Source organism: Dermacentor albipictus, chromosome 10 (genome assembly GCF_038994185.2).
Source record: "Dermacentor albipictus isolate Rhodes 1998 colony chromosome 10, USDA_Dalb.pri_finalv2, whole genome shotgun sequence".
Classification (NCBI taxonomy): Eukaryota; Metazoa; Arthropoda; class Arachnida; order Ixodida; family Ixodidae; genus Dermacentor; species Dermacentor albipictus.
In genome coordinates this window covers 53,526,788-53,540,761 of record NC_091830.1, presented here as the reverse complement: position 1 = coordinate 53,540,761, position 13,974 = coordinate 53,526,788, and the positions used below count along the sequence as shown (strand labels likewise).

General features: G+C 46.4%; 1 protein-coding gene across 3 annotated transcripts in view; it reads left to right on the top strand.

Annotated features, from left to right (window-relative positions):
* Nucleotides 1–11,684, top strand: part of LOC135907678 (venom metalloproteinase BumaMPs1-like) — a 28,371-nt gene extending 16,687 nt beyond the window's left edge. For 2 of the 3 annotated variants that reach the window (XM_070526817.1, XM_065439377.2), the window contains exons 9-13: nt 2,041–2,149; nt 3,444–3,611; nt 10,103–10,241; nt 10,361–10,489; nt 11,506–11,684. In XM_070526817.1, the coding sequence (XP_070382918.1) occupies nt 2,041–2,149; nt 3,444–3,611; nt 10,103–10,241; nt 10,361–10,489; nt 11,506–11,559 (599 nt within the window). In that variant the 3' untranslated portion in view covers nt 11,560–11,684. The remainder of the gene's footprint in view (nt 1–2,040; nt 2,150–3,443; nt 3,612–10,102; nt 10,242–10,360; nt 10,490–11,505) is intronic. The other variant, XM_070526818.1, reaches the window with a different exon arrangement.
* Nucleotides 11,685–13,974: the final 2,290 nt, after the last annotated feature.

The window sequence follows — 13,974 nt, the reverse complement described above, 5'->3', positions numbered from 1 at the left end:
CTCCACAGATATTTATATCTACCGCGTGTCCTGATGATGTGTTAGGTGGATCAAACATTTTGACAAAGCGATGACAAGATCACGAAGTTGCTCACTTGCGGACAATTCATTTTTTCCTGATGAGTCGATGATGACGGACGCAGAAGAAAACGTGACCAACATGGTTTTCCTATAAGACGAGGGATTTAAGGAGGTTAGTCCTCGCAGCAACAGGACATTTCTAGAGCCACCTAAACACAAGCGTCCTTACGGCTTTTCTAAACTGGCCTTCTACCTTGATGTCCCATCACTCTATTATTGTTCTCTGTAGAGCCTCTTATTAATTGGTCACCTGGCAGAGATGGACATTACTGTCCATGTTTTGGGTTTCGTAAATGTGTCTAATGGTGACAGACACAAGAAACTGAGAATGGCGATGTGTGCCTGGAAAGCAGGCTGACTAGGTGCCCCACATGAAAGGGTACTACTTGCTCCCCATACTATTCCTAATGTTGTCATGGTTCGTTTGCTTATCGCCATGAAGACTAGTACATAAAAGACAGTACACATATGAATCATGCGAATAACGTCTCCCTCTGGCTTTCTAGATAGCCGCACAATTGTTTCACAGTGCTGCCTCAATGCACTGTTCTTTCTACGGACCCACCTTCAGCGCGTACGTTTAAGCATTTGAACAACGATACCCCCGTGTTTTGCTGTTTCTAGAACTGTGGCAAAGAGCATTGGGGCGTAGATGAAGGTCAGCATTGAAAAAACAGCAATTCAGCAAGTCAACTGTGTGCGATTTCTTGGCGTCGTAAATGTCTCCAGCATATACGGCTTACGTGCTGCCGTCTCCAATGTTTCTTAACTTGAAGCGTGAGCCAGTGCTGGGCACAGAATGCGCATCGTCGCTTTTATCGTTTTTCGGTGGCTACCCTAGAATGCGATCAGGCAACCGGCAGTCTATTGCGCACAAGTTGAAGTTTAGACCAACAAATAAATCTACTGAATAGTCAAAAAGGATTAACGTGAAGGTTGTGTTCAACTACTTCACCTCTGTAAATACTGCACCAACGTTGTGCCATGAGAAACTCTGCAGCACTAACGCGGCCCTCCTTTATTCGACAGCGTCAGCACAAACTCGGGAATGGTGCGGCAGAACAGGGTTTAATGTGTCGCCTTCAATTGTGAATGTGATGTTCGGGTTGAACTTGGTCATTCCTTTTAGGGCACTTCATTTCATATAGAACATAGAGTGTTTGTAGAAGTACTTAACCATAGAATCGCCTCATACACCAGCGCAAGTGATGGATGGGGAAACACCCGACACTTACGGCGTACAAATAGGGGGGGGGGGGGGGGGGGGTGCTTACATTTGTCTAGACAACAGTCAAAATCAAGAGGGAAGGGAAGATTAATCCAGAGTCCCTGCTTCGCATCCCTCAGACCAATGGTGTTCGTGTAGCTTGCTGGAATAAATAATTCAATCTGCTGAAGATACTAAGAGAAGTTCGGTGGAGCTCTCACATTCGTATGCGTTCTAATTTCATATTTCCTGAACTCATTGACCATGGCACTCCTGATTTTTTTTCACGACGCAAATATTTTCGCTCTAAACAATGGTATAAGCGCAAACGTGAAAGGGACGAAAGACGCCCGAAAGTCAAATGCGCTGACTCCCAATTACGGATTTATGGAGAAATGTGCTGAATATCTTTATTACTCAGACTACTATAACTTACTCTGAACAAGAAACTACGGATACATTGAAGCTAAAAAAACAAAATACTTGTCTCAAAAGAGCCAAGTAACCTTACAGTATTTTAAAACTCAAGATTCCACAGTTTAATCAATGTTTCTTTGCGTAAAACACCAGGTGACTGGCGTACTCGTGCAAAAACATGCTTCCAAATGAAAAAGCTTTTTCGATTTTTCGTGTGGACCGCTTTTCGTGTCTGAACAGCAGTCTCGCCCTGTCGAATTCAGGCGCGTACCAACTATCATTCCAACTGCGCAGCTCAGTTTGCTGCCTCGCTAAATTTTCGTATTCTTATCAAGGTCTTGGATACAACAGCGGCCTCTGTGCCTATTATCACGTTGCCCTCGGCGAAGACAAGGCTGGGACCTACAGTGGGACTGACACCGCTGCCCACGAAATCGGCCACCTGTAAGTACAGCACCAAATTATTTTTTTGTTCAGTTACCGGACCATGATGTCGAAACAGCTGCTCAAGAAAGCTGTGGTTCTGTAGTTCAGTCGTGGAGCCATTAAGACGAAGCTCAGGTTTATGCGTCGAAATATGATGAACCTGCGTTTTCAGGTTCGTTGCTTCAAATTCCTCTCCAAGAAGTTCCGAGTTTTCTGCGAAGCAAAAACGAGCGCCAAACATCGCCACTCGGGGGGATAACAAATGTTATCGCACAGCCCGGGACGCACCTGCAGGTATCCGAAGTTTCTGGAAAGTTATCGATGCTTCTACCCGCTGTCTGTTGTCGCCGAATGTTGTGTTATCTGATTTCATCGCTTGACACGAATGGTGTAGAACATTTTAGAAGGCATGCGGGTCCCAACGTTTAATCTGGAACATTCGATGATTGCTGTATAAAAGCCGACGCGCTTGACCCGCTGATCAGATTTTCGACGATCGCCGACTGTGTTCGCCGCTTTCGTTGTGCTATAAGTGTAGCCTGTTTTGTGGGCACAGGTTCGCCCAATAAAAGCTAGTTTTGTATTTCACAGTACTGCTACTGTGTTCCTTCTTCACCGTCACTACCACGTGACAATATGGTTTTTGCACCATCTCTGCACACTCGAACTGGAGCAGAATAGACCAGCTAGAAAGTTAAAATGTATAATGATATGACCACGAAGCGTGAACTTTTGCTTGAATTCACTTGAGGAAAAAGCTCGGTTGCTTCGTTGGACTGTGCCAGTTTACTTCAGGTTGTGTAAAAAGGCATTTTTTCGCGGCATCTCTGGTGTCTAGCTTAGCCGGTAGACCAACATCCTTAGAATCTACAGATGTGTGAGTGGTATGCCGGAAGACGCACTATTGCAAGAATCATGACAAGCCTTGTCGTGGGATTGCCCAAGCATTCGACATGTTCGGCAGCCATCGCTTGATGACACTCCTTAGAGGACCTTACGGCTTTCCTGCACGATGTGGGGTTAGATTCATTTTATACACTTTATTACGTTGTCTTAAGGCAGGCCCCCTCAGAATATAGAAGTGTCCCTCCTGATACTTGCCACGCTAGAAAGAAGACCGAAAATAAACATTACAAAGAGCCGCAATTAATGAGATAAAACGAAAACTGAATATGACGAATGCACTGGATAATGGCTCGCTACGATATGCATGGGCAATAATTTTCATGTTCAAAGTCCTCAAAGCCACTTTAGCGACATGAAACTCACCTTACGGATGTTTCGACTAGCTCTATTGGTCTTTTTTTTTCAGTCTGGGCGCCACACATGACGGTTTGCCTCCTGAGCGTAAGTATCCCGGCAAACCAGGCTCCCTGATGTGCTCAAGGTTTTATGGCTACCTCATGAGTTACATAAAGAATGGTGCGGCCAGTCACCACTACTCAAGCTGCAGTCTCGGCCAGATGCGATATTTCGTCAGGTGAGTTTAAACAAACTAAATATGCTTAAGCAGATTTAATCCCAGCTGACATCTAAGTAATTCCAAACGTTCACAGTTTGAATGAGAATGGTTTTCGCTACTCATGGTAATCGTTCTGCTGCGAACGTTTAATCCCAACGTGACGTGTGGCCAACTGGTGCGGAGTGCTGCACATTGCATTATTTGTCATTGTTGTGACATCTCTTAACCCAAGTCGGTGCCAAAGAGGTTTACTCAAGGGTGGCACATACCTAGTGCATGCCTGCCAACCTGTGAAGTTATAGTTCGTGAAACCCTTCATACATGATCCAGGATTATCGGCTGTTTGTACTTACTTTTTTTGTCCTGGGCTCGAACCTGTTGTGGGGCACATGCGGATTTTATTACAATTATTTACTTTTAGATACACAACACAATCGCAACAAGCTGACAAGCAGTGCATTGTTTTTCAGATACCTGTTAATTTTGCATCGACATTCTTGTTGCCGATTTACCTAGTACAGAAACCTGTCTGACACACCCTGTACGAAGCAAACTTCCCTCTGTTGTCCTTCGACCGTCTGAGGTTATCCGAAAACATATCTTTGTAGCTTGAAGCGTGGAAATTTTTGTGAACAAAATGTTTTGCGTAATTTCACGCAGGTTCCTCAATATCGTTAAACCAACCAAAATTTGAAAACGTTACTAAGGATTAGGGAGAGTTGGCAAATGTTCCAGTCCCACATACCCAGTGACCCCTGGGCCACATACCTAGTGGCACGTATCCAGTCATCTCAGTGGCACGTACCTATTGGCACATGTCCAAATTGGTCTCAAGGAGGTCCGTTGAAGAGCAGCAAACACCCAGTGGCACATACCCATGGGAATTGCCCACAGTTCCAGGTTTGCCTACCCTCGAGATCCACCCACGTTTGTATACTTCATTTCCTTGGGTGTCGCTTCAGCTTTTTAGACACCACATGCACACGGGGATGGCCCAGATAGTCGTTATCTAAAGGTCGGTTGAACTCGCCAAGTATAGTTAGCATTAAATATTTCTTGCATAAATGCCACCATCCCTGCAGTTAAACGAGCCCTCGAACACTTTTTCAAGTAATCGTCTTTTTGTTGCGGGTTGCGAAGACAGACGGTAGGAGAGATAAATTCAGGAAAGACAGTGATAAGATAAGGGCCCGAAGTACTTCAGTAGAGAAATTTTAAAATACAAGAAATACTTGCCATTAACTCGAATCTTGCACGGTATCTTGTCCCCATTTCTCTCACGCACTGACGTAATCATTCGCTGCCAATTGCAAGAGCTTCAAGCGCCAACCTAACGGAAGATTGCCCTCCATGGTAGCCCGTACCATGTTGATGGACTCAGGTGTGATGATAGTGTCGTTACCATTGCAACAAACCACGTGGAAGCGCTCCACACTGTCCACACCATTCAGTAGAAAGCCGCCGTAAGTTATGAGCTTGGAATCCCAACAGCTTCGGCGCCATGGGAGCCCGTGATGGTGGCCACTGTTCGCCCCCTTCCAACCACCGTCGGAGAAAACAAAGTCGAAGGCGTTACCATCACCAACAGAGCCATTGCTAGCGACAATATAGCTCACGGTATTGAAACGGATGCTGCTGTTTCACAGAAACACGCCATTACTGCCTGGACGAATAGCGACAGTAGCAGGACGGCAACAACTACTCACAGCACACCATTAAGCACGACTGGTGGAGAACTACAATCGATTCTAGAGGTTGTCCAATCAGCTAGAAATTGTCGCTTCGAGCGTCGCCGCCCTCTACACATATACAAGGACTCGCAAGACGCCGTATGCGAACTAAGCAAGGGTGACGCACGCCCGTTGGCAACCGCAATCCACGAAGAAGCAAACGTTCTGTGGCACATGGGAGCTCAGCTACACATTCATTGAACACCGAGTCACATGTGCGCAGAAGGGAATGAGCGAGCGGAAGTGCCCGCGCGGGGAGCAAATTTACCAGCTCTCTCATTCTCCTTGCGCCACCTCCGTTCCAGCCCGATCGGTAGAAGATGTAGACGGTGTCGATGCTCACCTGCAGCTCCTACAGCGAAGAAAGCTTCCACTAAGAGCGCCTCTCCCCGAAGGCCGCAAACCCCTCCCTCCTAGCTTTCCGAACCGGGAATGCGGCGCATTCCGCCCTCTGCGCAGCGGTGCGCCATTGACGCCTGTGTTCAAAGGCACTGACAAGTCGCTTGACCAATCTTTTGTCACTTGCGACAAGGGTGAGCCCGCCACAGCGTACCATCTGCTATGGGCACGTCATGGCCTATGCTCACTGCGGAGAATTTGCCTTACTGAGCTACAGAGCTCAGTCGTTACACCAAACGAACTGAATCCTTCCAAAATGGACCCCTGAGCACCGCAAAGATATATATGACAGCTTGCCGTTCTACCTATTAGGGCTTGAAACAATTCACCTAATCTAGGCAACACCCCCCCCCCCCCGGAAAAACCACTGAGGTTGCCTTTTCGTATATGTACATTTCTTTTATTTATTAACGTCTTCCTCTCTCTCTCTCTCTCTCTCTTCGTGGTAATGACTGAGAGGCAGGGTTTTCCAGGGCCACACAAGCATCTGCGACAGCGCAACGTCGTTTTTCTTCTCTCATGGTCCACGCAGGCAGCAACGCGAACAACGAAAAGGGTTCGGCAGTAATGTGGCATGGTGAGAAACTTGCACCACCTGAGCAACACTCGAAGCAGTGCTGCGCATGCACGTGCAAAACGAGGCGACGACGTGACGAGGCTGCTCACAAACCTGCACAAGCGAGAAGTTTTCGAATAAATTAACTACATGCGTCTGCACTTGTCTATGACACAGAGCAAAGCCCAGAGGCCTGAAGCTAAAGAGCAGGGGTAGCGCCCCTACTGTGTTTTGTATCTGCAGAGTTCTTTATTACGTCTTGATGTCACTCGGTGTATGTGCGCCGGGGGTCAATGCTTATGGGCTGCTCTTCACTAAAACCGTCTTTCACGCCAGCTGGGGTCACAGCGTATGGGCCAGTAGGCATGCGCAGATTTTGTGGCCACTCCTTTGAATGGCGCAGGGTGTTCAGAGGGAACTTTGGGGCCACAAGAAATAATAGGTGATGGGTGAAATCTGGAAAGGGGTAACGGTGCCAGCGCTAACGTTCGCCACTGTCATTCTGTGCATGAAGCTTGTCGGCGCTGTAAGTTGACCAAAGATCGCTAGGACGGTTGGCTTTGAGAGCCCCCGGCAAAACCACGAATGAGACAGTGCAGGGTGAGATGGGTTGGGCATCGTTTGAAGTTAGAGAAGCGCAGAGCAAGATTAATTTTGAAGAAAGACTCAGGAGAATTGTTCAAGATAAATGGGCGGCTAAAGTGCACAAGTATCTGTACCTGAAAAGCATGGACAAGGAATGGAGGACACGGTCACGAAGGTTGGCAACCAGGCACCGCCTAATTGAATGTCTAAATGGACAACCAGGAGTCATCAACAAGAAAGTGCGAGAAACAGGCCAGTGAATTGGATGCAAAGGATGGCAACAAAAAGAGCATGGAGACTTACCAGACTGAGAAAATATAAATTAGAAGATAAAATTGGTACGATAACACAAAAGGAAGTTCCTTGATATTTGAGGCTCGAGAAGATCGCCTGAGGACAAAACATACCAGACCAAATATTCCTAACAAGGTGAGGCATTTATATCCTGCAGCAGAAACCAGGAGACCACTCAACACATCCTAATAGAATGCAAAGGAATTCATCCAGTGAGACCAGTAGGTAACGCACACTTTCCCGGCGCAGATGGATTTAAATTTGACTGCAGCATCAACCGGTCAGCAGTTGAGATATGCAGGAAAGGTTTACTTTACTGGTGAGAAGAAAAGCAGGGAAGAGGTTGACCTGATCTAATCCGTTACAGGCATATGTATAGTACGACGTAGATAGAGAAGTTTCCAAGAAGAAAAAAATAAACAGATGTATGCAAAAATTGGCATACACTTAAGTCTCCTAACGTGATTTGAATGCGAAAGCATGAGTACTTGTGTATGTTTCCATTAATAATTAAAGCTCCACCTTAATCAACCTTTCTCTAACTTGTACCAAACATAATCCGTCTTAACTCACTTTAGTCCCCCTTAATCCATTTTAAACTACCTTAATCTAACTTTGGTAGTGGTCCATGGCATCCGTCCGGCGCCTTTGCTGTTCACCGTGGGAGTATGCAGTGCGAGCCGCAGTAGGTCCATCGCCGGGAACGTGACGTGGTCACTTCGTCACGTGGATTTTTTTGGCCATCGATGTTAACGCTGGACGCCCGCCGGATTTTCCGCTTAATGGGACTTATAAGGCTTTCGTCTTAAAATGCTCGAATACACTCTAAGAACAGTTTACACCCTCTGGCGTGCCCGTTCTGCCACACTGCGTTTCTCCTCTTTAACGCTGCGAGCCCGGAACTTTTCAGTAACGAACGTCACGCGCGTTATCAGCATAGAACAGTTTACACCCTTTCGAGTGCCCCTTCTGATAACGCGCGTGCCGTTCATTACTGGAAAGTTCCGGGCTCGCAGCGTTAAAGAAACGAAACGCATCAAGGCAGATGATGATTATTGTTGTGTGGCAGAAGGGGCAAGCCAAAGGGTGTGAAATGTTTTTAGAGTGTAAAACGTATATAGGGCACGCCTGGGTAACTCAAGCAGGTTAGGGGTATGTACGGGTAGGGGGGCCTTTGTCAGGCAGTTGCATCTCCCTCTAGCCCCTACATCCCAGACAATGTATTGTCTAAATAAGGCATTCATTCATTCATTCATTCATTTCACACCGCCCCGTGTCAAAGGGGATGTCAATAAATAATCATCATCATAAGCGCGAGATTACAGCACGGCAACAGCTCGCGTGAACGTTACGCCTTTCGGCTGTCATACGCTGGGCATCCGCCTTCACCTCTGCATGCTTAGAAAGTGGGCGATCACTCGAACGTCGGGGAAGGGTGAAATCGTTTGAACAGGAATGTCATAAAACATGCTTTACACTGAAATGCCATGGAGAAAGCAGGACCTCAGACTCCCAAGTGACTGGGCGAGCTCAACATCGGGAATCAAAGTTCCTATCCCGCACCGCAGTTATCTCTGAAACGTTTGAGTTATACACTAGTACCCATACTGTGAGCTTTTTGATGTGAAAGTGTCAAATGGCTCGTTCAGCGAGACAGTTGGCGCCTGTCACGTGTAGCAGAAAAGGGCAGGTAAATTCCCATTGGCTGCGACGCCACGCCACTAGCGCGCTCCGATGGAGCTTCGACGGGGCTGAGCGGACGAAAGGGAACAACGTACTGCCGTGTTGTGCGAGGGGAGAGGGCATCGCTACAACGCCACGTCACCCTCACTCTCGCTCTCGGAAACCTGTGTCGCCCGCGCATTCCTTGTCCACGCAAGATCTCGTCTGCGTTCTAACGGCGCCTCGGTAAAGTAAAAAATGATCCGGGCGTCTCAACGCGCTCGCTTGCCCGCGGGGAGTTCACAACTGGAAGGACCAATCAGCGGCTTTCAATTGGAGATTACTGCTTTCAATTCGCAACTGGTAAGAAGTTCTTAGGTGTCCTCGGTTTTTTTTTTTTACTTCCGGTAGCGTGACGGCAGTAGTGATGAAGAACGAGAAATACAGCCCAGAACGCGAGTTAACAGCCTAACCCTTCTTTTAGTGAATTTGTGCACAGAAAATAGCAGCGCTCAAGGTAAGCGAACCTGAACACACTGGGGAAGTCCCTCCTCTAATTTTCTACGTAATCATACTGCATTCGACAATAACCGTTTACAGCCGGTCGATCATGTTGACAACACAAGCCGCAGTGCTGTTGGACGACTAGAAGGGTACCCGAACGAGAGTGATTGCACTGGAATTTTGTTCTTTGTCACTCATGCAGCGTCTGCCAGCACTGAAAACATGTAAGCCTGGTTATCCAGTAGTTGCCCAGTTGCATCAATGAGGGAAAGTTTGTTCGACGGAATTGAAACACAAAGCACAACCTGTTCACTGAAAAAAAAAATTCTCGAATTTGTTTACGTGCAAGAACCACGCTCTTATTATGGCGCACGCCTAGTGTGGGGCGCTGAATTGATTTCGACCACCTCGAGTTTTCTAGGGTGGGTCCGTCGCACATTACACGAACATTTAAAGTTTCGTCTCCAACGAAATGCGACCGTCGTGGCCGCAATTCAACCAGTGACCTGGCCACAGCGCCACAGTGCCAAATACATTAGGAGACACAGGAGGGTTTTCTATCGCCTGGTAACACGTTTCCTGAAATTTCTGAACGAATTTTCTGGTACAGTAAGCGTGGCTTGCGCCAAACGATAACTTTATAACAGTTATACTAACCCGCGAAAAGCGAAATAATGTACGCGTGGGGCTATCTTTAGTCGGAAGGTCAATCATGCAACGCATCTCGTAGCTGGTTTCTAAAGTTGTCATACATGTGTTTGCATTTTTTTTCCTTAAAGCCGTGTAAGGCCTTCATGCTGGGAAGTGAATGCTAAAAAGATATACAATGTAACGAAAAAATACCCTGGCATGGTGATGACGACAGAAGTTTATTGCCAGAGGTTACTTCCTGGCGAACAGAATGTTACCGCTGACCCGGTGAGAACTTCTCAATATTTTGTACTTCGACAAATCCCCCGGTTAAAATATTTTGTTCTGGTGAAAACTTCGAGCTCGTTTCAATACTCAATTTCAATATTTCTTTCCCCGATTTCTAGTATGAAGGGTTCAAGGCCGCGTGCATGGTGCGTTGCTTGTACAATCGACGCGGTCAAGTGATCCACACTGGACATACTGAGTACAAAGACGTAGATGCGCTGGAACATACACCTTGCGGAGAAGAGAAGGTAACTTTTGTTGATTAATTCTAGCCAATCGGTATCTATGTATTACATATACGTAGGTGTGTAGATGGGCGAGGTTGAGTGAGAGTGAGTGAGCGGGCTCATGTTAAAATTTTGAGAGATCTCTCGACTGCGTGAACACGAAGACCCCTGAGGTTCCTCCTAGGTACGTTCGTAAACCATATTGTATTTGATATAGTTGCCATTATGAGCAGCAGTGTTATAATATAGTTCTCATTTGCTGCCCCTATGAACCGTTATGTTTCCTTAGTTGTTCGTACTGCAGCCTAATTCAAAAGTTCAGCGTATGAATCCAGCGCAGGCCTACTCGCGTACGTATAATGTCGCGTTAGGTAAGACCATGGGCGCCGTGCAGCCGCGATGCTGCCTTCTTCTGTCAAGGTGGTTACGCGGGGAACGTTGGCGTGGTCACTAAAACACGGCCATTGGGAATACCGAAACCACTCAACAAGTTGTCATTCAGGTAGATGCGTTCACGGTGATCGCATTTACGCAGACTTCAATTAAAAGTTCCTACGCAGCTGTGAAAGTATGGCGATGCAGTTCTTGAGTTCTCCGTGGCACCAATTATTCGTGTTAGCGGCTCTTTCGAAAAAGAACAAAAAAATCTATTAAAATTAAACACTTGAAGAAGGCGTGTTCTGCGCCATGAAAAATGTATCTTTACAGGAGTTGTTGGGTAGCACAGGCCGAACATTGGTTCTGCGTTACGTATTCAAGGCAACAAAGCCACACTTCTACCACTAAGGTTAATGCAATTAAACAGGGCCCAAAAAAGGTTCCTTTATTACTGCATCTCAGAAACACATTACCCTCTTCGCCCATTCATATCAACTTTTACGCGTGGCGGCTCTTTTTCTTTTTTTGTTACTGGCAGTGAAAGCGGTGTCTAAAACCACGAATGTGAAATGTGAGACCACGAGTAAAATTCACTAAACCATATATAGCCCCTCAATATTTAGCATGGCTTATTGAATTAACTAGCTATCCTTTTGCAGGCGTGCATACAAGGCATCTGTACAGAGAAGCCCTCGAAGAAGAAAGGACACTGATGCGTGCAATGCCAACCAATTTATATTCACTGAAATTGAGATAACATACAATATTGCATACGTGGGAAGCGCTGCGATCGTTTTATTTTTCACAAATGAAGTTGCCTGGCTGAGACTCACCTAATCAGTGCAGTATCTTTTGGTCGTCATCGTTAAAAAACCAAATCAATAAATAACGTTAAAACTGAGAACTGCAAGCGTTGACTATCTTCTTTTACTTGCAGCAACCGGTTACCCGCATCAGAAAGAGCCTAAATGTTATCCTCTAAAACATGACGTTCTTGCAATTGTAACAACGCCTCATTTCTATTTCAATCGTTTGTTAGTTCTGTTTTACATATCGTGGCAGGTGTACAGCGCAGTCCACTGTTAACAGGAACAATAAATGCGGATCTCCATGCTGGCGCTCTAGCTGCAACGAAGGCCTTGGTTTTCCTTACTACAAGCTCCAGGAGCTACTCGTAGCATTATCTCCCTTATTTTTGTGATCAATCAGTTTAAGCTCGGCAAAAGTCTGGCATATGTGATATTTTTTATGAAGAATAACTAATGGCCTATGGCTTAGGTTCTAAATGATGCTGCACTTCAAGTACAAAACTGAAATTCTGCTATGCTCAAAGTTGACGATGACGTTCACCAGGCAATATTGTTGTGAGGGGCGTAAGTGGCTACCACATCCTAGCAATGGTAAAAGGACGGAAACCCTACCCGGAATAAGAAGAATGCAATTAAAACATGAATGAAAAGTTCACAAATGCCATAAAATCGTCCAGAAACCATTGTTGATGACTGCCAATGTAAGCGAATAGCTGAACGCATCTGGAACGCTGTTCTCTTTAAGGAGTGATGCACTTCAAGCCTTATATTAGTAGCAGTGAGGGTATCTAGGTTGTATTTGTTGTTTCATTGCGTAATCCTGCAGAGAACAGAGCCATCAACTATACTCTGCCTCACAAGATATTGTCCGCGAAATGGAGGCCGCGGTGTATATCAGCCAAGCAATAGCTCGACAGTGCGAAGGCTTTCTGTTCCTCCGCCATGGAGCAAACATTTTAACGTATAGCCTCTGAGATCGAGCAACGCCTGTAGGCAACCGCTGCCGGCTGGTCTCGCGGGCAAGATACATCTTGGACGCCATGCACTGCCATAGTAACTGAACACTGGTTTTCCACGTCTTTGCAACCACTACACACAGTGTTTATAAGTGCAAGAAAGAAGAACCGCACTCGAAAGTTTTGTCGCCACCTAGTGTCGCGCACACAGTTGGCCCGTCCAGTTGAGCTATCGCTGCTGCCGCTGTGTTCCTTGCTATCGCTGGGCGACTCCAATAAACCTTGTCACATGTAGTGCAGGTTCAGGATATGCTTCGAAACTTTGATAAGAGACCATGACGTGTAGGACTGGCTCGCCTCGTATGAAAGGGTGAGAAGCCACAACAAGTGGGAAGAGGGTGCGAAACTGAACGCCACATTCTATCTGAGCGACGTTGCAAAATTGCGGCACCGCAACCACGAACCTGGCCTATCGACTTAGGTGGAGTTCAAGACGAGCTTCACAGAAGTGCTTGGGCGGCCTCAACGTTCGTGAAAACGAGCGCATCAGAGCGGTGAGACAATCGCAAACTATATCTAGGATGTCAGGAACCTCTGCAAGCATGTCGATGCGACAATGGCGGAAAGCGACAAGATCAGGTACATTTTAAAGGGGGTAGATGACGATGCCTTCCAAATGCTGTTGGAAAAGCATCCTAGCACTGTGTCTGAAGTACTTAGTCTCTGCCAGAGGTATGATGAGTCGCGCAAGCAGTGGCTCGCCAAGCGCAATTCAAACTGTTCACAGGAGGTGCGTGAAGAAAGAAAGCACTCATGGGAATCTGAAAAAGCAACAAGAAAGAGGATGACCGCGCTGTGAAGCCTTCTTTTTATAAGCTTACCATTGATGGTAAAACTTACTCTTGGGACAGCGATGCTCAAAACGTCGTGAAAGTAAAGCGCTCGTCGCACGCCCAGAAAGAGAGAAAAAAGAAGCCTTGCAATGCTCGTGGTGTTGTTTTGTTGATTATGCACTGCCGTAGTGGCAAAAATAAAATTGATTAACTTATGGGGTTTTACGTGCCAAGACCACTTTCTGATTATGAGGCACGCCGTAGCGGAGGACTACGGAAATTTTGACCACCTGGGGTTCTTTAACGTGCACCGAAATCTAAGTACACGGGTGTTTTCGCATTTCGCCCCATCGAAATGCGGCCGCCATGGCCGGGATTCGATCCCGCGACCTCGTGCTCAAAAACAAAATTGATTATCTGGATGGCCTTAACGAGTCAGTAAACGCTTACGTATTCATTGGATCAGAATATCGACTTGATAAAACAGTTTTGAACTCTGGGACGTTCCCATGTAATTTTCAGGCATAGCG